Here is a 24,569-nt window from a genome sequence, read left to right on the forward strand (position 1 = left end):
TGAATTTTTTGAAAAATTGTTGATTATAGAAAAAATTGAGTTATCAGTGCAGAGCTTTGAGTGCAGTCTTCTATATTCTACAGAAAGATACTATTGTGGACCTGAACCACTTCTTCCTCTTCATAATTCTAGAATTTCTGATGTTAAGATCGTAGAGTTGGAAAGGACCATTTAACCTGTTCAGCCAGTCCCCATGCTCAGTGTAGTATACCAAGTGAAAGCATCCAAATTAAACAATCTCAGAGTATAAAACGTCCAACAAAGGGGAGCTCACCATCTGCCTGGCTAATTGGTTCTACTGGCAAACTACTATTACTGTTAGGAAGATTTTTCAATCAAAATTCACCTTCTATATCTTCAGTTCACAAGGATGGACCAGTCTTGACTTTTTAGCTGTATTCTTCAAATGTTGCCATATTATTCCTCAATCATTTTTTTCATGGCTAAATATAACCAGCTTCTTCAGTCTCTTTTCCTAGGGCTTAGTTTCTAATCTTCTGATCGTACTCATACTTCTCTGAAACTGTATTAATTTCTCTGAATTGTTATTGAAAAATAGTGCCCCAAATTGACAAAACAATGAAGGTGAGAACTGACCAAAGAAAAATTAAGTAGAATTACTGCTTCCCATGATTTGGAAATGATACTTCAAGCTATTTATCTATTTAATTCTCCTACTGTTACATTTAATTATGGGTAGTCCTCGATTAATGACCACTCATTCTGTGACCATTCAAAGTTACGACGGCACTGAATGAGTGGTACTTACAGCTGGTCCTTGAAATTCTAGCTGTCCCAGCACCCCCATGGTCACTTGATTGTGATCCAGGTGCTTGGCTACTGGCTTGCACTTATGATGGTTGCTGTATCCTGCAGTCACCTAATCACCATTTGCGGCCTTCCCTGACAGCTTCCCACAAGCAAAGTCAATGGGCAGCCAGCAGGGAAGGTCGCAAGTCACTCTTGTAAGTTGCTCCCACTCCCACCTCTTTTTCTCCCAATGACCCCGGCTACAGAGTATGAGATCCTTGTACTCTGTAGCGTCTGCAGCACCCCCCCCCACACACTATATAGTGCATACATGCCCACCTGGCTGCGCTTTGGCAGCACCCTGGCATCCACCTATGTACCCTCCCATAACCAGCTGCAGCCACTCCTGGCCATGCTTGTGCAGTGCTGTGGCAGCCATCGGTGCACCCTCCCATACCCAGCAGCACCCATCCCTGACTATGCTCGCACAGCGCTGCAGCAGCCATTAGCACACTCTCCCACACTCAGCAGCAGCCACCCTCCAGCTGGGCATGCTTGCACCACAGCAACCACTTACCCACCTGCTACCTGGGACTTGCAACTTCCTGTCAGCTTCCCCACTGACTTTGCTGTTGGAAGCCGGCAGGAAGTTGCAAGGAGGTCGTCACTTAATGACCCACAATCCTCGCATAACAATGGCAATGGGGACTGCAGGCATTGCTGTTGCTAAGCAATGCATTAGCGAGGGCTGCCTGCAGCTTACTAATCAGCATGTTACAGGGTAATTAGTTAGATACTTTCCTGAAGTAAAGGTATACAGTGGGGCAAAAAAGTATTTAGTCAGCCACCAATTGTGCAAGTTCTCCCACTTAAAAAGATGAGAGAGGCCTGTAATTTTCATCATAGGTATACCTCAACTATGAGAGACAAAATGGGGGGGAAAATCCAGAAAATCACATTGTCTGATTTTTAAAGAATTTATTTGCAAATCATGGTGGAAAATAAGTATTTGGTCAATATCAAAAGTTCATCTCAATACTTTGTTATATATCGTTTGTTGGCAATGACAGAGGTCAAACGTTTTCTGTAAGTCTTCACAAGGTTTTCACACACTGTTGCTGGTATTTTGACCCATTCCTCCATGCAGATCTCCTCTAGAGCAGTGATGTTTTGGGGCTGTCGCTGGGCAACACGGACTTTCAACTCCCTCCAAAGGTTTTCCATGGGGTTGAGATCTGGAGATTGGCTAGGCCACTCCAGGACCTTGAAATGCTTCTTACGAAGCCACTCCTTCGTTGCCCGGGTGGTGTGTTTGGGATCTTTGTCATGCTGAAAGACCCAGCCACGTTTCATCTTCAGTGCCCTTGCTGATGGAAGGAGGTGTCCACTCAAAATCTCACGATACGTGGCCCCATTCATTCTTTCCTTTACACGGATCAGTTGTCCTGGTCCCTTTGCAGAAAAACAGCCCCAAAGCATGATGCTTCCACCCCCATGCTTCACAGTAGGTATGGTGTTCTTTGGATGCAACTCAGCATTCTCTCTCCTCCAAACACAACGAGTTGAGTTTAGACCAAAACGTTCTACTTTGGTTTCATCTGACCATATGACATTCTCTCAATCCTCTTCTGGATCATCCAAATGCTCTCTAGCAAACTTCAGACGGGCCCAGACATGTACTGGCTTAAGCAGGGGGACACGTCTGGCACTGCAGGATTTGAGTCCCTGGCAGCATAGTGTGTTACTGATGGTAGCCTTTGTTACTTTGGTCCCAGCTCTCTGCAGGTCATTCACTAGGTCCCCCCATGTGGTTCTGGGATTTTTGCTCACCGTTCTTGTGATCATTTTGACCCCACAGGGTGAGATCTTGCATGGAGCCCCAGATCAAGGGAGATTATCAGTGGTCTTGTATGTCTTCCATTTTCTAATTATTGCTCCCACAGTTGATTTCTTCACACCAAGCTGCTTGCCTATTGCAGATTCAGTCTTCCCAGCCTGGTGCAGGTCTACAATTTTGTTTCTGGTGTCCTTCAACAGCTCTTTGGTCTTGGCCATAGTGGAGTTTGGAGTGTAACTGGTTGTGGACAGGTGTCTTTTATACTGGTAACAAGGTCAAACAGGTGCCATTACTATAGGTAACAAGTGGAGGACAGAGGAGCCTCTTAAAGAAGTAGTTACAGGTCTGTGAGAGCCAGACATCTTGCTTGGTGACCAAATCCTTATTTTCCACCATGATTTGCAAATAAATTCTTTAAAAATCAGACAATGTGATTTTCTGGATTTTTTCCCCCATTTTGTCTCTCATAGTTGAGGTATACCTATGATGAAAATTACAGGCCTCTCTCATCTTTTTAAGTGGGAGAACTTGCACTATTGGTGGCTGACTAAATACTTTTTTGCCCCACTGTACTTATTCTCCTAGCACTTCAGTTCTCTATAGGGTTCCTCAGAGATAGTAAATAAGGGTTCTGCAAGATCATCAGCTAGTTCAACAGTTCTTTAATATTTTGGTTTCAAGGCCCCTTTACTTTCTTAAAAATTAGGGAAGACCCCAAAGAGCTTTTGTTTATGTGGGTTATATCTATCAATGTTTATTGTATTAGAAATTAAAACTGAGAATTTTATAAATGTTTGTTTATTCGTTTAAAAATAACAATAATAAACCCATTACATGTTAACATAAATAATACATATTTTATTATTATGAAAAATAACTTTTGAGAAAATGCCTGCCAGATACTGAAGTCTGAATAACCATAATTTGTCAGTTGTTCTTTCAAATAAAAACTGTGTTCCATGAAAAAATCAGCTAGTTCAGTCTGCAATTCAGACAATCACACCAGTGCTTTTCCTTGAGACAACCATCATGCTTTCATAAAGCAGCAGAGGTGCTTTATGCATAATTCCCATTTTGTCCCACAGAATATTAAAAAGATGTGTACTTAAGGATCGAGATTTAATAAAATTAATAATTTTTACTGCAAGGATATTCTTAAATGAAACTGATTTGTTTGCTTGTTTTTTAGTTTGAGTGTGTGGCGGTGAATAATGCAATGACTACTAGTACAGTTTGGTGCCACTGCCTTGATTTGTGCTAAGGCACCAGCAGTATTACCCACCATTGGTCTTGCACCATCAGTACAAATGTCAACACAGTTGTTCCAGGATAAATCAGGGAATTCAAAAAAGTTATTCTACACTTTGAATATTTCAGCACCACTTGTGTTTGTTGCCAAGCATTCACATAAAAGGACATACTTATTAGTTGGTGCTGATGCGGGATAAATACAAACAGAACAGCAAATCCAGTCACACCTGTAGATTCATCCATTTGTAAGGCAAAAGTTTACAGTATGGCACCAGCCGAGACCCCAGGGCAGGGGAGGAGGGGTAGCCATTGTCATCCGGGAATCTCTTTTGGCCTTCAGGGGCGCTGCTTCACAAGTGGCCAGTTGTGAGACCCTGTTCCTGAAGTTGGGTTCTCGAGAACAGTTGGGATTGTTGCTACTGTACCAGCCTCCGTGCTGCGTAGCAACCTCCCTGCCTGAGTTGCTGGAGGCTGTCTCAGGGTTGGCAGTGGAGTTCCCCAGACTTATGATTCTGGGGGACTTCAATCTTCTGTTCCTGGGACGTGCCTCAGAGGCTACTCGAGAGTTCGTGGTCATCATGGTGGCCATAGGCCTGTCTCAGATTATTCGTGACCTGACTTGGGACAGTGGCTTCACACTGGACTTGGTTTTCTTGTCAGAGCAGTGGCAATATGATCTGAAGGGGGAGTTACAGTTGTCCCCCTTGTCATGGCCAGATCACGTCCTGGTGGCCTTGAGATTCTCCTATGCTATCCCCCTCCGCAGGGAGGTGAGACCCATTTGATTGGTCCGCCCTGGCCACTGATGGACCCAGTGGGGTTCCAAAAGGGAGCTGAGGGTTATACCTGAGGATCTGCTGCATGGTCCAGCGGGGGCCCTGGCCACCACCTGGAATAGGAAGGCGGCCGGGGCCTTGGACAAAATTGCACCCATGCAGCCTCTCTTGACCCATCGAGCCCAATACTCCCTATGGTTTACAGAGGAGTTGAGGGTCCTGAAAATGATTAAGAGATGTCTAGAGTGCCACTGGAGGAAAACAGGGACCAAACCCAACCAAACACAGGCTAGAGCTGCTATTAAGGCCTACCTTGTGGCAGCAGAAGCAGCAAAATGCCAATATTTCTCCGCTCTTATTGCATCTGCAAAGTGCTGCCTGGCAGCCCTGTTTAAGATCACCTGATCTCTTTTGGGAAAGGTGGGCCGCTGGGCTGTGTTGAGGAGTTTCTGGGCATCTGGAGGATAAAATTGCTTGGATCCGTTCCCAGTTGGATGCCAAGCGTGAGGCATGGTCTGTGTAAATGCCTGGGGATCATGCTTACCCTGTTATCTGGGAACAGTTTGATCCTGTTCGGCCTGAGGATGTGGACAGGGTCCTCCAGTCTGTAAATGCCACCACTTGTCAATTAGATCCATGTCCCTCCTGGCTAGTTAAGGCAGCTCAGGAGGTGACATGTGGGTGGGTCCTGCCAATGGTGAATTTATCCTTAAGAGAGGGAGTGTTTCTGGCTGCCTTTAAAGAGGCACTGGTGCATCCCCTCCTCAAGAAACCATTTTTTTTCTCCTCATTAGAATGGCTTGCAGTTGTCTTTTTAGTATCTTCTTTAGTACCTCCCACCCACCTGAAGCTCCTTTTCCTTTTAACTTCTGCCGTGGGATCCTAGCTGTAATTGTTCTGAGTTTATTGAAATTTGGTTATTTGATGTCTAAAATACAGGTTTTACTGTGCTCAGTTTTAATTTTGCTTAACGACAAAACCTTCAGCTTTTACGTAGTCATTTTCCTGCAGTGTTCCTGCTACTTCCACTTCCTCAGCTAAGCCTTCCTTTCCATAGAACTGTCTTTTGCAAATAATAACAACAATCTGCCAAGTAACCTCTTCCTCAGATTGTTAACTATGTACTTGGTCCATAGCTCAATAGTATCATATGAACTGTTTATAAAAGGTCCTGGGTTCAATCCTTGGCAAGTCTAATAAAACTGAAGTATAGTTGAAATTCTAAACAGCTACTGCTGGTCAATAAACTATGGAGTAATTGTAATTTGGTGCAAAGCAACTTCCTTTGTCCCAGAACTAAACATGAGTACTAAAAGGAAGACATTATTTTCCTTCCAGTCTGCCTTCTGGCTGTGTTAAGTAATTCTGTTTTTAAGACCAGCTTCCTAAGCTATAGTAACTTTAAATTCCAGTTGTTGCTTTTTTTATTTAAGAGCTGGATCCTTACATAGTGCTAAGCTATAATATGTTTGATTTGGTTTTGGCTTGGTATGTTCTATTCAACAACTAATCCAAATCGTCTGAAACAATATGAATTATGATAGAAAATGTATTTCTTGATTAAGCGTAAAAATAAAAGAATATTCTTTAAAGCTCATAGATTGTTCTGTGTTATGATTTAGGTGTTCTGAATTACAAATGCATTGACTTTTTTTTTTTTTTTTTAATGGCTTGGCTTTCAGGTCCTGGAGTTCAAATAAATAGCTATTTCCAGCAAGAGTTTCCTAGTTTGCAGGCAGCGGGAGATCAAGAAAAGGGAAATAAAGAAAAGGATGCAGCTGAAGAGCCTTATGGTCCTGGGCCAAGTTTGCGTCCACAAAGTAGGTGTACATAAAATAGCCTAAGGTTACAGTGGTTGTGGAGCCCCTGTTGAGTTTTTGCATGTTGGGGAGTATTGTTTTGGTCTGGAGAATTATGTGGTTTTTAATGTGTTTTTTGATCTATGTACTAGACTTACTGTATGCCACCCCAAGTCTTCTTAGAGTTGAATAGCCTTAACAAATCCAATGAGTAAATTTAAAAATTATTTATAGAATTCAGTGTTAATTCACATTTGATCCGTGTGAAAATTAATTTGCAAATGATATCCTGGGAATCATTGCTATATCAATCTAGGGTTGAGAGCTTTAATCTATTTGCTTTCATTAGTTGAAATCTCATTTGCAAATTAAGATTGCCTCTCTTATTTTCAGTTAATCAGTTAATTGGTAAAAGAGATACTTAGATGATCACATTCCCTATTCTGTGTCATAGGTTTTATTATCATTACGGTTGTGATGGTTGGTATTTCCTTTTAACACAAAACAAGCCAAATTAGCAAGGATGAGCAGGACAACTTATTAATCATCTGAACTTTTGCAACCTAGATATTGTAACCATATCCGTGGCACAGTTTATTGGCACAGTTCAGACTTCATGCCAAACAATTTGTGTTCTTCAGAGTTTAACTGAAAATATTTAAACATTTAAAGTGTAGTCTGGAATCCATCTGTTCAACTTTCAGATCTGCAGGTACAGAGGCCTTCCGATGTGGAACAATGGCTATAACTATACTTGTCCCATAAAAGGAGTAAACAAAAGATGGATCTGGAAAGCGAAGTGATGTGTGGGGATGTGGAGGAGGCTTGGTGAGGGTGCAGCGTGGGTTGGGGAGGGTGCGCACCCCAGCGACTTGTAACCTTCCTTGCCAGCTTCTCCATTGACTTTCTGGGGAAGCCGTCAGGAAAGGTTGCAAATGGTGATCACATGATCATGGGGCACTGCAACCAGTTGTAAGTGCAAACTGTTTACCAAGTGCCCAGATAGCGATCATGTGACCACAGGGGTGCTGGGACAGCTGTAATTCCAAGGACTGATCATAACCACCATTTGTTCAGCACCGTCATAACTTCAAACAGTCGCTGAACAAATGGTCATAGGTCGAGGACTACCTGTATATTAGCAAACATTTCTGATTACCAGCTTTCTGAGGATTGACAGTCAGTTCTTTCCTGCTGATGTGGACCCACATTGGGAAAACACACAGCATAATACCAGGGGTCTCCAAAACTGAGATGCTCCAAAAATATTAAGAGATACTTAGTATGATGAAGCAATCCCTTTTTTGTAAAAGCTAATCCCACTCTTTATAGTGGTTAACAAAAATGAACTGAGTCACACAATTTATTTCAATTTTTCATTAAGCGATTGTCCAAGTTGTGACTTCAGTCTGTGTTGCTTCAACTCTTTTCAGTCAGTGGAAATGTTGTGATTTTTTGGAAGAGGAAAATAAAACTGGTTACTGTACTGGTACAGCACTTCAGAAATTTTATGTTCCCTTTTCCAATGCAGATGTTGCTAGCTGGAGAGAAGGTGGAGGCAGAAGTTTAAACTCCCCAAACTCTCCAACTGATCAAGAAGCAAAACCTCTTATTCAAGAAGATGGTAATGTGCCTGGACCAACAGAACAAAGTGATGTCCTTAAGATAACAGAAAAGAAGGATATACGAATAGCACAGCCTCCCCCACCCAAGATGAATGGCCAGCAGCAGCAGACAGGGATCCTTCCTCAATATAGAGGAATGATACCACCATATGTAAGTCAGAGATCAAATTCTTGCAAAATTTCTTTCACTTGCAGGGGTCATGTTATAAAGAAAGTGGAATGTGGAGGACAAATGGTTCCTATAGAGCAGATAGCCGTATGGCTTGTTTGCTAGTAAGTCTCTCCCATTTCTGGCATGGATTTAGATTATATTTAAGCACTAGAGAAGGTAAAGCAATAACAAGCTTTTTTTAAGAACCTTACAAAACATAAAAGTTTTGAGAAAGAATTCTTACAGCCTTAGGATTCAAAAGCTACCTATTGGTGTGTTATCAGATTAATTGAAACAGGAACACCATCTGGGGCATGCATGAAACCAAAAAAAATCCCTTTATTTCCCCCCGGAATGGAGTACCTCCCCCCCCCAAACATTCTAAGTTAGGTCATTCCAAGGAAAGAAAACTCAAAATAGTTTCAGTACTGTTTTTTTCTTGAAACAAAACTCAAAACTTTTCAAGTGTTTTGGTCATCACAAATAATGGGAAATCAGAACAAGTCCCTTGCTCCCCTATTTTTTACCCCAGGGCCACTAGTATAGATAGATGCTGATTGCTATCATTTAACCAAGTAGAAGAAGGAAAAAATAAAAATAATAAAAACATATAGTGGTACCTCGGTTCACGAACGCTTCTGTTCACGAACAATTCGGTTCACGAACAGCTCCGTTCGCAAAATTTTGCCTCCGTTCGTGAACGCCGGATCAGGTTATGAACAGAATCTGCGGCCATTTTCCCTCCCGTGACACATCGCGGCTTCCTGTAGGGAGGGGGACTCTCCCTCCAAGCAATATCCTTCTCCCCACCCGCCTTCCTGTCCTCCACGCCAGAAGTTGCATCAAGCAAAGTTAGCTTTCTCTCTCTTCATGCTGTACTTTGTGTCATATTTTTGCAGTTTTAAAAAAAAAAACATGGTTCAGAACGGATTAACCGTAATTACATTGAACCTTATGGGGAAATTTGATTCGGTTCAGGACCAATTCGGTTCGCGACCAGAGTCACGGAATGAATTAAGTTCGTGAACCGAGGTACCACTGTACCTTGAAGTCCCAAATAGCTTTGATAGAAGAGAAAATTCAACATTCTTACTGCAGACCAACCAAAAGAACAAAAAACTAATCTTCAATTAGCAGTTATTTAGTTGTTGTTTAGTCATTAAGTCGTGTCCGACTCTTCGTGACCCCATGAACCATATTGCGCCAGGCCTCCCGATCCTTCACTGCCTCCCTGAGTTTGCTCAGTTTCATGCTCATTGCTTCAGTGATGCTATCTAACCATCTCATCCTCTGCCGTCCTCTTCTCCTTTTGCCTTCAATCTTTCCCAGCATCAGGGTCTTCTCCAAAGAGATCTCTCTTCGCATTAGGTGACCAAAGTATCTGAGCTTGAGCTTCATTATCAATCCTTCCAATGAGCAATCAGGGTTGATTTCCTTTAAGATTGACTGGTTTGACCTCCTAGCAGTCCAGGGGACTCTCAAGAGTCTTCTCCAGCACCACAGTTCAAAGGCATAGTTATTTAGTACCTATTCTTCAATTAACATTAATTGTTAACTACTGCACTTCCATTGCTGTGATAATACAGGATTTCTTTAAATGTTTGCAAATGTTTCATGGGCAGGATGGGAAGAAGTTGTGCTGGTTTCAAAACTGGGGCTGTTCCTGCTTAATTGCATGGATAGTGTGTGTTACCATTACACAACAAATAAAAAAAAACCAGCACTCACCACTTACTATTTTACTAGGCTCTGCTAACAGTAATATCAACATTTACAGCTATGAGCAAAATGTACTAATACAGGCCATACAATCAGCAATCAAACCAGTGCATATTGGGTTTTTTTTTTCATTTTTTCTAAATGCACCTTGAAGCTCACATCATGCATAAGAGGCATGCACAAATGCATATATACCCATAGTTCAAAAGACCAACATAGAATTTTCTTATACCCACGCTTCTAGATACCCATCACACTGCACTAGTTGAAGAGTGAAACCTGGTCACTTGAACTAAATTGAATGGGGTAGTATGCAGGTTGCTTCAGGGGCAGGCAGTGAGATGTATAATCACTGGCTGCCGCAGCCATAGTCCAGTTGCAGGCCTCTCACATAGTTTCGTCCTCTCAGGGTTTCTCACTGACAGCAGGCTCTGGTCCAGAATAGCTCGTCAGTTTGCTCTGCTGCTTTTCCTGCTACCTAGCATTCTCTCCTCCCCATCCAGCTTTAATCAGAACATAGGGGATTCCTCATATTCCTCCTAAGTGGGAAGACAGAACCTTGAAGGAATAATACATTTTTGGTGGATTTGGGTTAGAAATAGTGCCTTATGCTCTTAAACCTTTTAAAAAAACTTCTCCATATAATAATCATAGCAATAATAATTTTTAAACAGAATCTCTGGGGATTTTGTCAATGAGACTGGTTTCACATATTGTTCTAAGTCATAATGTGGTTTGATTTTAACTTGATGTATTATGTGAACCCAGTCCACTGTGATTTGTAAATCATATCTTCTGGCTTAGCATGTTACATGAAATCAGTAAGTGATATCCTAACTATGGATTTTTTCACTGGTCCAGTAATAGGCAACTTGATGTCTTTGAAATATTTGAAATTAAATATTTCCACTATCCCAAAATAGTGGCCAGTTATCAGGAACTCTGAAAGCTAAACAAGTTGCCAGTTCCTGGAATAAATAATACAGTAGAGTCTCGTTTAACCGACCTTCGCTTATCCGACATTCCATCTTATCCGACACCCCTAAAAAAAAAAACACAACAACACTCATAAATCGGCGACGAGAAAAGTGTGCCGCTTGTTTGCGAGTATGAGTGTACTCTTTCTTGTTGCTCCTGACAGTGTGGCGCCCCAACACAAAAATCGATTGCAACAGGTGCAGCAGGCGCGCGCATCTAGCCTATGACTCATGTGTCGGTCATGTCTCACCATTCCTAATGGTCGCTCAGTGCAGTTTGTTATTGTATGTGGATTGGTTTACTGTGTGTTACTGTGCAGTGTTTACGTGCGTGTTAACGTAAGTAACGTAGTTGTGTTGTGAAGCAGTTTTTACTGAAATTTACACGAGTATGGCGACGAAAAGAAAGTTGTTGTGTCAGTGGAACAAAAACTTGAGGCAATCAAGAGACTGGACAAAGGGACGATGCAAAAGGTAGCTGACGACTATGGCATCGGACGGGTAACAGTAGGAGACTGGAAAAGGAAACAATTGGAGATAGAAAAATGGTGTTCCTCGAGAGTTACGGATGGTGCACTAAAAGAGAGAAAAACGATGAAAAAGTGTGACTATGAAAAAGCGAGGCTTTGTACGTTTGGTTTACACAGTTCAGAGACAAAGGTGTGCCTATTTCAGGGCCTATTTTACAGCAAAAGGCGTTGCATTTTCAAAATGAATTTAATGAAGGGGACCCAGAGTTTACAGCAAGCGTTGGTTGGCTCGACAGATGGAAGAAACATTATGGAATCCGTCAGTTAAGTGTTTGTGGTGAGAAACTGTCATCAAATTTTCAAGAAATGGAGGCATTCAAGAAAAAGTTTCAAGACTTTATTGAAACTGAAAGCCTAACAGGTGATCAAATATTTAATTGTGACGAGTCAGGCCTTAATTACAAAATGTTACCTAGTAAGAGTCTTGCAGCCAGAACTGAAGCAGCAGCCCCTGGCTATAAGCGTAGTAAAGAAAGACTGACAATTTTAGCATGCAGCAATGCTACAGCAAACCACAAAATGGACCTCGCAATGATTGGGAAGTCCAAAAATCCAAGAGCCTTTAAAACAATTTCAAAAAACACTCTTCCTGTAAAATAGTACAATCAAAAAAGTGCATGGATGACCAGTGAAATTTTCAAAGATTGGTTTTTTAAGGAATTCATTCCTTCCACAGAGAAATTTTTGAAAGAAAACGACCTCCCCAGAAAAGCAATTTTGTTGGTAGACAACGCCCCGACGCCCCCTGATGCAGAGGAGCTTCAAGATGGGGACATTAAGGCTATGTTTCTGCCACCTAATGTAAGCGCCATATGCCAACTGATGGATCAGGGCATTTGGAAACGCTAAAAAGGAACTATCGCAGGAAGCTACTGTCGACAATGATAGAAGAAATTGAAGAAGGGCAAGACATGATTGAAAAATTGAAACGCATCAATGTAAAGGATGTTGCTTATTGGGTTGCAAGGGCCTGGGCTGATGTTAGGGCTCCAACAATTGCCAAATCATGGAAGAAGCTGTTAGGTGAAGATGAAGATGAAATTATGGAAACGGAAAGCACAGATGAAGCCGAAGAAAGCATACTACCCTTAGTCCAACGTATCCCTGGATGTGAGGATGCATCTTCGCAAGAAGTTGAAAGTTGGATGAACGAAAATCAGTATGAAATAACTGATGAAGAAATTGTTGCTCTTGTCAATAGCAATGGCAACGAAATTGATGATCAAGCATCAACTGTTGAGCCTCTCAGAATCTTGCATAATGATGGAGTTAAGGCTCTAGAAACCGCCATGAAATACGTTGAGCAACAAGAAGCAGCTATGGGGATTGACATAATGATGCTGCAAAGATGGCGAGACTTGGCAGCGTAGAAACGGCAATCGTCGGGAAAGCAGACTAGGATCACAAATTTTTTTAAATGATCACAGGACTGAACTTTTTATGGATTTAACTTCCAACAGTGCTGTTACTGTAAGTTCATTTTATGCAATTCTATATTTATTTGTAGTCAATTTTTAATGTTAACTTCAATAAGTTTTCAATACATTACGATGTTTTGGTGCTAAATTTGTAAATAAATTACTGTATAACGTCACCGTGTATTGAATTGGTTTTTTGTTCCTGTTGATTTGTTGTAAAACGTGATGTTTAGGTGCTTAATTTGTAAAATTATAACGTAATTTGACATTTAATAGGCTTTTTCTTAATTCCTCCCTATTATCCGACATTTTCGCTTATCCGATGTTCTGCCGGCCCGTTTATGTCGGATAAGCGAGACTCTACTGTATATTCATCTATTTGATAATGTGGCAGTGTAATTTTCTTAAATCAGAACATAGCACAGGGGATCTGAAATCCTATCTTTAGCAGGTATTATCTGAAATAAACTAAGAAGAAATGAACAGAGACATCTAGCTCCTGATTAGATATCTTCTCCACTTTGTGGCTACCTCATCAGATCCCTCTGTAACTGAGTACTCTGCCTTCCAAGTCAAAACTGAAGAAATTTTGACTCAAGAATAGAACTATAACATTTCTATTGATTTTGAATCATTGGGGGAAAACAGGCTTTTGGGGGGGGGGGGGTTGTAGTAAAAAAACTAAAATTTTGGAAAAATTGAAATACATGAATGTATAAATTGCCTCCAATGTCTAGCTCATGCCCATTATTTTGAGGCTTAGTAAAGGACAGAACAGATCCTCCAACCACTAGATCAGAAGTCAACAAGAAGAAACCAATCTATCTTTTTCTGCAACTTTTCATTTCTACCCAAGAACAAAGTCTGTGCATCTTTGCAATAATTGATAACATTTTGTTTTTGTCTTAATTGTCATAGTTTGCTTTAAAACTTCATTAAGAAAATAGAGCAGGCTGTTTTGGAGCTCTTAATCTATTATGATTTATAATTTGGCTGCATGAGATATCAGAAATGTTCTTCAGTTGTATTAATTGCAGTTAGCCTGTAAAGAGTATTAAGCCAGAAACTATTCATGTTTCTAGCAAATTCTGACTTTTGTTTCTTAGCTTAATATTCTAAGATATGAGTAGTTATTTTGCTCATACAGACAGCCCGTGTGTTCCTTCCCTGGTTGACTGAGCAGTTATGATAGAAATATTTCAATTAATCATACTTCTGCAAAGTATTTCACTGGACCAAACATGTCAGGAAAATAATCAAACCTCAGAACAGGCAAAAATACAAAATCAGCTTCATACTGTGGTTTAACATCCTGATACTTTCTTAAGCTGGTGATTCTTGTTTCCCATTTTATTCACCTTGGGAACCTATGATTTATCAGTCTCTTCTGATTCAGCTGAAAGTGTGAAGGGATCACCAAAGGGACTGTATGTGCTAACTAATTATTAATCCTCTTTCTTCTTGATAAGGTGATGTGTAATTGTTTAAATATAGCCAAAATAGTGTGAAATAGTGTGAAATGCAAAATACATGCTTAGAGGAACCACAGAATTTCAAGATGATATACTTTTGCATAATTTCGCTATATAAATTCAGTAAACTCAACCTTTTAAAGTCTTAAATAGCTTTAAGTTTAATAATTTTTATACAAGAGCCTATTTATCATTGCTTTGGTTACAGTTGGCATTATGCATGGCATTTATATATTCCTATAATGTATCTTTATGTATGCCTGCCATATAAATGTAGTTCTTACAGATCTAGTTTCTTTTTCTTTAGATGCTTAATCAGTACCCTAAACTAGCATATCCACCAATGGCAGGTCCCAGCAGATTTCCTGCCCCACCTGAGAGCAACAGGTGAGAAAGCCAATTGCTTTGCTTGCTTTGTTCCAAAATTAGTTTGCATTTGATAGTAGAACTAGATTTGCTTAATGTTTAAAGTCAGAACGTTATACATTGTGCATTTACAGTACATTATATGGCTGAAATGTATAAGCAGGCTAAGAGGATCCTAGACATTTAAAAATGTATATGCTGGCACCAAGGATTTTAGCTTTTTCTCCACCTGACTTCTTAAATTTGATTTTAGTTTCTAGTAATTTAAAAATTTAGAGTATTTTTCAGTATTGAGTTAAATTAATCATATAACCATTAAATTGGAAGGGTCTATTTAGGCCACTGAGGTCTGACTCCCTGCTCCATGCAAGAACTCAGATTAAAGCATTCCCCAATAGATTGCTGTCCAATCTCTGCTTGAACATGCTGTATGAAAGTAATCCAATCTAATAGCGTAATTTGTCTCATTTGTTAACTAACCTAAGCATCAATTTCTGAGGTTTAAATCCAAATGTGATACATATTTCTTCTTTTTCTAGAGGCCCAAGGGGAAGGGGGCCTTCTTCATGGAACTCAGAAACTGTAGAACGTCCATCCATCCTAAGTGCCAATGAACTCAAAGAACTTGATAAATTTGATAATTTAGATGCTGAAGCGGATGAGGGCTGGGCTGGTAAGCATATGGATCTTATAAACCTTGAACTAAAATTGTATACAGAAAAAAGTATTCACTATTCTAATCTCCAATTTGTTACTTTAGGAGCTCAAAGTGAAGTAGATTATACTGAACAGTTGAACTTCAGTGATGATGATGACCAGGGAAGTAATCAGAAAGAACAGGAAAGCAGGTAATGTATTGATACAGAAAATATAAAAATCATCTCCTAGTCTTTGAGTTGTATAATGTATAATGTTTGCATCAGTTTGCCATTGTGATATAGTACATAGCTACCTACCGGGTATAAATATCTGTTTAGCTGTAGTGCTTAAATTTGCTAAGTAATTTTGAGCATGTCACTGTTATCCATCTAGTCTAATTCATAGCATTTGAGAACTAGTGTGGTATAGCAATTAAGGTGTTGGACTAGGAGTAGAGAGACCCAGGTTCTAGTCCATCAGCCACTGATGCTCACTCAATGCCTTTGGGCCAGTCACCTTCTCTCAACCTAACCTCTTTCTCAGGAACGTTGTTGTGAAGGAGGGAACAATAGGTATGCTGCCTTAGCCTCCTGAATAAAAGGCAGTCTATGCATCTCATAAATAAATATAATTGTAATCTGTGTATGCTTCTCATTATGTTCACTTTGTTTTTCTACCTTGGTTTTAGCTCATGGTTCCATTTTCAGCTAACTTATAAACCTTGACAGGGCTGCCTTAGTAATGCAATATTTATGAAATTAGTACAAAGATTTTAAAATGTGTTTGACATAAAAATTATATGCAAAGTATGTTTCTGTTAACGTGTTTTATGCAGTAATGAATCTACTAAAGATCTGGACAAGAAAGATATAGAAGAGCCTAAATCATCTGCTCCTTTGCCATCAGTTGGATCAAAAGGAACATATAATAAAAGCAGTCAGTTTGACCAGGTATGTCTTGTTGCTATCTCTTTAGACACCACATAGTTCCTAAAGAACAAATTGGTCCAAACATTTTTTTTCCTCAGATAAGCACATATACCAAATGTCTGAATTTGCAATTCTTTTCATGCTACAGGTGGCATTTACTGTCGCAAACAGAATTCCATTTCTATCTATTGTTAGTTTGAGAAACTTGCAGTAAAAAATATTTTTTCCTCTCTCTTCCAAGAGGAATTAAATCTGATCTTACTCCATTGATCAGTAAAGTTATCAGTAGTCAGTTATGTTTAGGGTTAATACTCTCAAAAGTATTAAACATTCTTGATTAAATGTTTAAAGCTTTGAATAACCCAAATAAAGCTTATTCTAATGACAATCATTTCCCAATTAAATTCTATTCATTATCAATTAAAGTCTAATCAGTTTATGTGATTAATATAAATTATGTTTCATTCTTTTGGACAAATGGTTGTCTTCTCACAGATTTGAGAGATATTTCCATTGCTGCTTTTTAGGCACCAGCTCAAGATATTTCTTTTTGGCATGACCTTTGATTTATGTTTGCTTGTTCTTGGTTTTACTGTTTAAAATCAGTTAGGTTTTCTCGTTGTGTTAAAATTCTACTGGTAAATTCTGTTTGAAGTATATGTATGTGTAATTTTTATTATATTCTATATACCAGAGTATCAAGCTGAAAGTGACAAATAATTTCATATGTTTAAAAACAAATAATTTTATACGTTTAAATAGATAAATTTTATTTCCTTGATGTATATTGGAGAAAAGATTTCAATTTTGTTGCCTTTACAATCTGCCTCTAAGTAAAATTTAATCTGCCCAGTTTGAAATGATTAAATTAGTTTCATTCAGCTTTTTGATTTCATAAGAATATCCACAAGTTTTTTTTTTTTTTAATCTAATAGGGACGTGGACTGTTACCATCACAACCTTCAGTACTTGAGAGAAGCAGTTCTGGACTTCATGTAAAATCTGCTCTTCAGGTATCATCAAAATGTTTAACAGAAATCATCTCTGATCCAATATTAATATTTACATTCCTTTAACTTTCTTTTTTAATAAAATGTTGATAGTCTCAGTTGGAATAACTTCATAGTTAGATTCCCCAGTAGCTGATTTTGCATGTTTTTTTCCTTTAAATGCCTTTGCTGAATTCATAGGCTAAACTCCAAAATGAATGTATGGGATGTATTTGTGCATCAGTTTTTCCTCTTTTATTGCACTCAATTATTTTACATTGAGTGCTGTGCTGAAACTCTGATCTTAAATTAAAATTAGAATACAATATGCTAAGACCACTACTCCTTAAATTTTAGATGTCAATAAGCCTAAGGAATTAAAAGTTAATTCATGTGCAGGGTTCAAAATAATAAAGCTCTTGGTAACAAACATTTTATTTTTCAGAAGAAGGATTATTTTAAGCACCTCTTAACTCTGAAAATGTTCTTAAATGTATGTACATTTTGGAGATTCTTTGATGAAAATAGGTAGGATTCCAGAATCTACAGGAATGTTTTTCCATTTATAATTTGCACTACTTATTTTTATTAAACCCGGCCTGAGATTATATGACAAAGTACTTGGAAGTCTCTCTTCCAGAGTTACTAAGAGAATTGAAGAGCCATTTTGTTCATGCATTTAGGCAGGGGAATTTAATCTTATAACTTTGGTTTAGATGTTTACTTTTTTTTTAATTAAAAAAAATAGCATCCACTTCCAGATCGTATGGGAGGGCCAGGAAGACAAGGTTCCTTTCCTCCGAGGCCAGTACCAGATGAAGATGAGATTTGGAAGCAGAGGCGAAGACAGCAAACAGAAATATCTGCATCGGTAGAACGAGCCCGTAAAAGGCGAGAAGAAGAGGAACGAAGAATGGAGGAGCAAAGAAAAGCTGCATGTGCTGAGAAATTAAAACGCTTAAATGAGAAATTTGGGTGTGTACCAAAACCAACCCGGGAAGATCCATTGAAAGAAAAAGAAAAGATCAAGGAAAAAGACATTGAAAAGGAAAAGGAAAAAGCTTTTGTAAAGGAGAAAGAAAAATTGATAGACATGGAAATAAACGAAAAAGAAAACCAAGAAAAAGGAAAAGAAATAGAAAAGGAGAAAGAAAGAGAGGAGAAAGAAGAAGTGGAAGAGAAACCTACAGCAGATGACAAACCTAAAGATGAAATTTCTGAGTCTCAGGAGTCTGTCATTGCTCCAGTGATATTAGAGAAACAAGAAAAAGAAAGCATCAGTGAGGAAGAGAGAGGTCTGTATCAATTCCTTTGTTAATGTAAAACAAAGTTTTTACTTCCAGATATTGTCGTACTTTAGGTTTCAGCATTCCTTGTCTTTATTCAAGTTGGCTGGGGTTTTAGCAATATCTCAGGGAAGGCACAGGATCCACACCTCACATTGGAAACAAGCAGTATGTTTGTGAATACTGGAATCTCAGCCAGATCATTACCCTTGAGTGCTTTGGACATCCTGAAGTAGGCATATAGCATTTTATAAGGAACAGCACACTTCTTAAATGTATTTAAAATAGAAATCATGCAAAACAATGCTTGGAAAGTCAACCACAGTATAAATTTAAACATTTTCTCAGTTTTAGTACCTAACAATATGCAGAGCACCCATATGTGCCAGCAGAGTTTTCATTTGGAACATCTACAATGAACATTTACAAGTTGAAGAGGCAAACTGATACTTAGGTTAAATACAAGCTTGCCTAATTTGAGATGTAAGCTCTTTTGGTGACAACTTCTTTAAAAAGACTAAAATACATACTTTTGTTTTGCTCATAAGTCTATTAGTTATTCTTTGACCTAAATCATATGTGGCACTAATTGTACCTTTGCCTTTGGACAGATTATCAACTTGTTTCCACCATGCAAGAAAGCAATCTGAACGAAAGGGACAATTCACATGAAAGTGAGCCTGATTCTGGTGCTCAGCCTCGTCCTGCCGTTTCTTCTGGCTATTCAAAGCAGTTTCAGAAATCGTTGCCACCACGATTTCAGAGGCAACAGGTAATGCATTCATCTTATACTTTATATTTATACTTTTATATTTATACTTTATATATATACTTATATTCATGTACTTTGTAGTACATATTTTATTCAGTTTCATTTACAGAGTCAAATAAGTGAATAAAGACACCATGGAACAAGTAATAGTTTCCATGATCCAAAGTTAGTACAGCATTTTATGTTAATTGCTCTTCCTAAGCTGTAGATTATATCTGTGTGCCATTTTCAACCAGAATTTACATATTTATATATGTAAATGTATAAATTAACTATGACTAAGGAGATATCTATCCATCCCATCTGATCCCATCCATCCTTAGTTAGTTAATGCTGCCAAAGTTCCCAGCGTAGTAAGAGTTGGAAGTTTGGACACCAAGAACATTAAATATATACTATTCCAAAACAATTGTAACTGAAAAAATGTGAATTAAGTATATCAGAGGTTTCTAAGAAAGAAACTGTATAGAGGAAAAGCTGATTGTATCTGCTTTTTTGTAGGAGCAAATGAAGCAGCAGCAGTGGCAACAGCAGCAGCAAGGGGTTTTACCACAATCTACACCATCACAACCTTCTAGCAGTCCTGTTCCCCCACCACCACATAGACCATTGTACCAACCCATGCAACCACACCCTCCACATCTGGCTTCTATGGGCTTTGATCCAAGGTGGCTCATGATGCAATCTTACGTGGATCCAAGAATGATGTCAGGAAGACCTGCTATGGATATGCCACCTATGCATCCTGGTATAACTCTTACTGTATAGAACTTCATTTTCCTCCAGTTTTTCCTTGGTGTAATTTTAATGTCTGTACTGCAGATCATCAAATTAAATGTTCTGAGATTAGACATTTCAAGGAGCTGCTTATTTCAAAGAAAATATGTTGAAAGCTACTGTCATTACTAGAAACATTCCTCTAATGACATTATTTGAGGATAAATGGATAGCTACCAGGGATATCATCTCTTCTGTGGCTATGCCTCAATTGTGAAAATATGTCCTACAGCAAAGTATATTTGAAGGATGTATGCTTGTTTATAAATTGTATAGACAGTTTTTCAGTGTATGTAATGGGCTGTAAGAGTAACCTTGAGGAACAGGAGGAAGAACTGCAGCCTAGACAACAGTCAGACAAAAGAAATTTGAGGCCGAGGCAGAAATGTCATTTGAGAAAGCATGACCCTCCCTAGTTCTCTTGTAAATAAATGGGGGGGGCACATTCAGACTTGCAAGATTCTGTTACTGTAACCTTATAATAAAAGTAGTAGCAGGATTCATAACTTTGGTTTCCTAGTCTGGTCTACCTCGAAGGGCTGATAATTTTACACTTCTTTGCTAAAGGTATTAGATGCAAATCCTAGCATTTATGCATCTTAATTTGATTATCTCCTTTTCAGGAATTATACCTCCTAAACCACTTCTGAGAAGGGATCAGATAGAGGGGACAGGAACTGGTTCAGATTCTTTTGATCATGTTAGTCGATCAGCGAGGGAACATGCCATACCACTGACAGAATCACGTATGATGTGGGGGTCAGAACCGTATGCTCACACAGATCCTCAACAGACTAGTACCTCCCCCAAAATCCTCGAAGAAACTGTTGATATAAGGTAATCCTTGCAGTTTTTGTGTATAGTGTGGCTTTCTTTTCTATAGTGCTGGCATCGTGTACATTCAGGCATATCTATAATTTCCAATAATGTAAAAGGATCAACATAATTTTACTAATTCATGCTTCTTCTTAGAAATAACTATATTCTTCAGGACAGTTGTCTCTCTTGGATAAGTAATAGAAAAATGTAAATGCAATTACAGCTCCATTAAACTACTAGAATTAACAGATGGATATTTGGCAGTGAAAGAGCTGAGACATTGCCCTTCCTTTTTGCATTGTAGATTCCTTGACTGTTTTCCATTTAAAAACAAAAAAACAAAATTCATAAAAGATTGTCCACACATCTCCCTCCTGTCTAGTTTGACCCTGAATGTAGCTATAAGATGTAAAGGACATCTATAAATAGTTCAGTCATGAACTAAATTTAAAACTCTTACTATATACAGGTAGTCCTCGTTTAGCAACCACAGTTGGGACAGCAATTCACTCGTTAAGCGAAGCGGTCATTAAGTGAATCCATGACTCTGCTTACGATCTTACTTCAGCTTTCCTTTGCTTTACAGACTTGCAAAGGTTATAAATGTGAGGATTGGATGTAAAGTTACTTTTTCATCACCATCATAACTCTGAATGGTCGCTAAATGAGGCAGTTGCTAAATGAGGACTACCTGCATACATAGATTTATATTCATTTTAGCAGCTATTTCAGTTTCTTCCAAATATCTATCCACTGGGTTACTTGTGAGGTTTACTGTATTTTTAGGTATGATTATTCAAAATGTTGAAAATCTCTATCACAACCCCAAAAAAGTATCTCCAGAACTAATTGGGTTACCAATAGATATCTTTGAGTATGCAACAAATAACCCACATTTTAAACATGCCTTTATGTTTAATATTGTTTAGGAAGATTGATAAGTCTTCAGCTGAAAATGTGGCTTGTTTCCTCTAGGTCTGAGGAACTTTTGGATCAAGAGCAAATAACTGTTCAAGCGGTATACACAGGAGAAGAAAATCAGTTGGACCCCCATATAAAGACAGACTTCTTCAAAGAATCTGAGGATGTGAACATACAGCAGACTTCAAACAGATCTTTAGAAAATACACAGCCTCATCAATCAGACACATGTCCACCAACAGTAAGTTTTGAAGTAACTGCAGGAAATGTTTCAGAAAGCTCCAAAGAAGAGCAGGTGCCTATAGAAGAGAGTAATTCTTCTCTGAAAAAGAGCATTTCTCATGGATCAACTCATTCTCTGAAGTCAGAAGAGCCAGGGAGTGATACACAGGCAAATGTTCCAAAATTAAACAACAGACACACTGAAACAAAAGAACCGCTGCTTGAAAGAGTGGACAGCAAGCAAAAAAAGGAGGGGTTTACAACTAGTAGGTTGTCAGAGGGACCAAAACCTGAAAAGTCTTTTAAACCTAAATCTGAAACTAGGTGGGGTCCAAGGCCAGGGTACGGCAGAAGAGAGGAAGGTAGTGACAGGCCAGTGAGAAGATCTGGTCCTATTAAAAAGCCTATTCTTCGTGATATGAAAGAAGAGCGTGAACAAAGAGAAGAACGTGAACAGAAGAGAGAAAGAGAGGGAGAAAGATTGACAAATGAGAGAGTCAGCAAAATTGAGAAAAGGGAGCAGCCTCAGATGCTAATTTCCAGGTTAGAACCAGAGAAGACCACTACAGATGGCAAGAAAATATTGCAAAACACATTACAAGCTTCAGAGTGTACAGACAGCCCCACGGAATCTATAATTACACCTGCTGTTCAGCAGCCTCTCATTGTGCAGCAGGCAGCAGCAGTACTTCCTGTATCTCAGCAGCCAGCTGCAATCCAAACACCTCCACCTTCAGTTCCCCAGCCAGTCAGTCCACAAACTGCAGTTGAGGCTCCACCACTTACTGTACAACAGTTATCGGTTCAACAACCTGTCAGTATAAAGGAAGAAAAACAGCCAGAAAAAGTAATTAACAAAGAACGAACTGTAGAAAGACCTGGTATTGAAACCAGACCAGTAAAAAGAGAACCTGGATTATCTCCCAGAACATACTGGAAAGAAGCTAGGGACTGGTTCCCAGACCAAGGATACAGAGGGAGAGGGCGTGGAGAATATTACTCTAGGGGGCGCAGCTATAGAGGTTCTTATGGAGGCAGGGGTCGAGGTGGGAGAGGTCACAATAGAGACTATCCACATTACCGAGATACTAAACCTAGAGTAGAACATGTCCCTTCTGGTCCTCTTAGGCAGAGAGAGGAGAGTGAAACCCGTAGTGAGAGCTCTGATTTTGAAGTTGTTCCAAAACGGCGAAGACAAAGAGGCTCAGAAACTGACTCTGACAGTGAAGTACATGAAAGTGCAAGTGACACTCTTCTTTCAGACAAGGACAGCTTAAGCAAAGGCAAACACACAAAGAGAGAAGAAAGGGTAGATGTTAAAAAACCTTCAAAAGCCCTGTTATCTTTCAAACCTGAAAATAACATTCGAGGGGACCATAGAGTTGTAGATAAAACATATGTAAGGGAAGATGAGAATAAGACCAAACCAGGTTTTCTTCCTAAAGGAGAACCTTCTAGACGTGGCAGAGGAGGGATGTTTAGGCGTGGTGGAAGAGATCCAGTTGGCCGCCCACCTCGACCATCTATTCTTAGGAGACCAGGATACAGAGAGAATCAGTGGAACCCAAGGCAAACGGAAACCTCCAAAGTTGAAGATGGAGAACCACAACGAAGGCATGAGCATTATGGCCCTATACAGTTGGATAAAAGACCTCCTGCAAAATTTGAAAGGAAATTTGATCCTGTAAGGGAACGACCACGAAGACAAAGGCCTGCACGACCTCCCAGGCAAGATAAGCCACCACGCTTTAGACGTTTAAAAGAAAGAGAGGCAGCATCAAAAATAATTGAAGTCACAACCAGTTCATCATCAAGTGTGGCAGTGAGTAATGCTGTTAATGAGCAGCCAAGCACTACTTTGGAGGTTTCAGGAAGTAAAACACCTGACTTGTCCAATCAAAACTCTTCAGACCAGGCAAATGAAGAGTGGGAAACCGCTTCAGAAAGTAGTGATTTCAATGAGAGACGTGAGAGGGATGAAAAAAAATTAGCAGACATCACAGCACAGGGAGCTGTTAAGACAGGAGAAAACACATTAATTCCCAAAAGAGAAATAGCTAAGAGAAGTTTTTCCAGTCAGAGACCTGGGATTGATCGGCAGAATCGCCGTGGCAATAGTGGCCCATCCAAATCCGGACGAAACTTTTCAGGGCCAAGAAATGAAAGGAGAAGCGGCCCTCCAATAAGACCTGGGAAAAGGGGGTAAGTGTGTTTGCTACAAGAACCTAATGTAGAAGGCTTCAAATAAAAGCCATTAAAATAAAAAGTTACAATTTTACTTTGCTGGAATTTTAAATGATTTTTAAAAATAATATGAAGAGAAGTTAATGCTTCAGATTTGATTCATAAGTGTTTCAGAACATGCAGGAGCATGAATGCAGCACTTCACTGCAACTCATTAAAGCAGCCACTTCTGTTTCCCAGGTTGTACAGTTGCAGTGGAATTCTCAACACAGAGCTGCACAATCCTAAGAATAGATGTTGCTGAGTCTAATGAGTCATAGACATGCTGTGTTCACATTTTCATGCATTCTAGCTCTTTTT

General features: G+C 39.3%; 1 protein-coding gene across 9 annotated transcripts in view; it reads left to right on the plus strand.

Moving 5' to 3' along the window:
* The window catches only part of PRRC2C (proline rich coiled-coil 2C), an 86,168-nt gene that overhangs the window by 15,716 nt on the left and 45,883 nt on the right, over window positions 1–24,569 (plus strand). For all 9 annotated transcript variants that reach the window (XM_025170216.2, XM_007433747.4, XM_088128459.1 and 6 more), the window contains exons 5-16: window positions 6,297–6,434; window positions 7,945–8,189; window positions 14,613–14,692; window positions 15,211–15,344; window positions 15,432–15,519; window positions 16,146–16,260; window positions 17,175–17,252; window positions 17,977–18,523; window positions 19,126–19,286; window positions 19,788–20,034; window positions 20,687–20,900; window positions 21,858–24,227. In XM_025170216.2, coding sequence (XP_025025984.2) covers window positions 6,297–6,434; window positions 7,945–8,189; window positions 14,613–14,692; window positions 15,211–15,344; window positions 15,432–15,519; window positions 16,146–16,260; window positions 17,175–17,252; window positions 17,977–18,523; window positions 19,126–19,286; window positions 19,788–20,034; window positions 20,687–20,900; window positions 21,858–24,227 — 4,417 coding nt within the window. The remainder of the gene's footprint in view (window positions 1–6,296; window positions 6,435–7,944; window positions 8,190–14,612; window positions 14,693–15,210; window positions 15,345–15,431; window positions 15,520–16,145; window positions 16,261–17,174; window positions 17,253–17,976; window positions 18,524–19,125; window positions 19,287–19,787; window positions 20,035–20,686; window positions 20,901–21,857; window positions 24,228–24,569) is intronic.

The sequence above is a fragment of the Python bivittatus genome, unplaced genomic scaffold (assembly GCF_059951505.1).
Source record: "Python bivittatus isolate LINGU-HERP-01145 unplaced genomic scaffold, Pbiv_v1 ctg000700_np1212, whole genome shotgun sequence".
In the NCBI taxonomy this organism is placed as follows: domain Eukaryota; kingdom Metazoa; phylum Chordata; class Lepidosauria; order Squamata; family Pythonidae; genus Python; species Python bivittatus.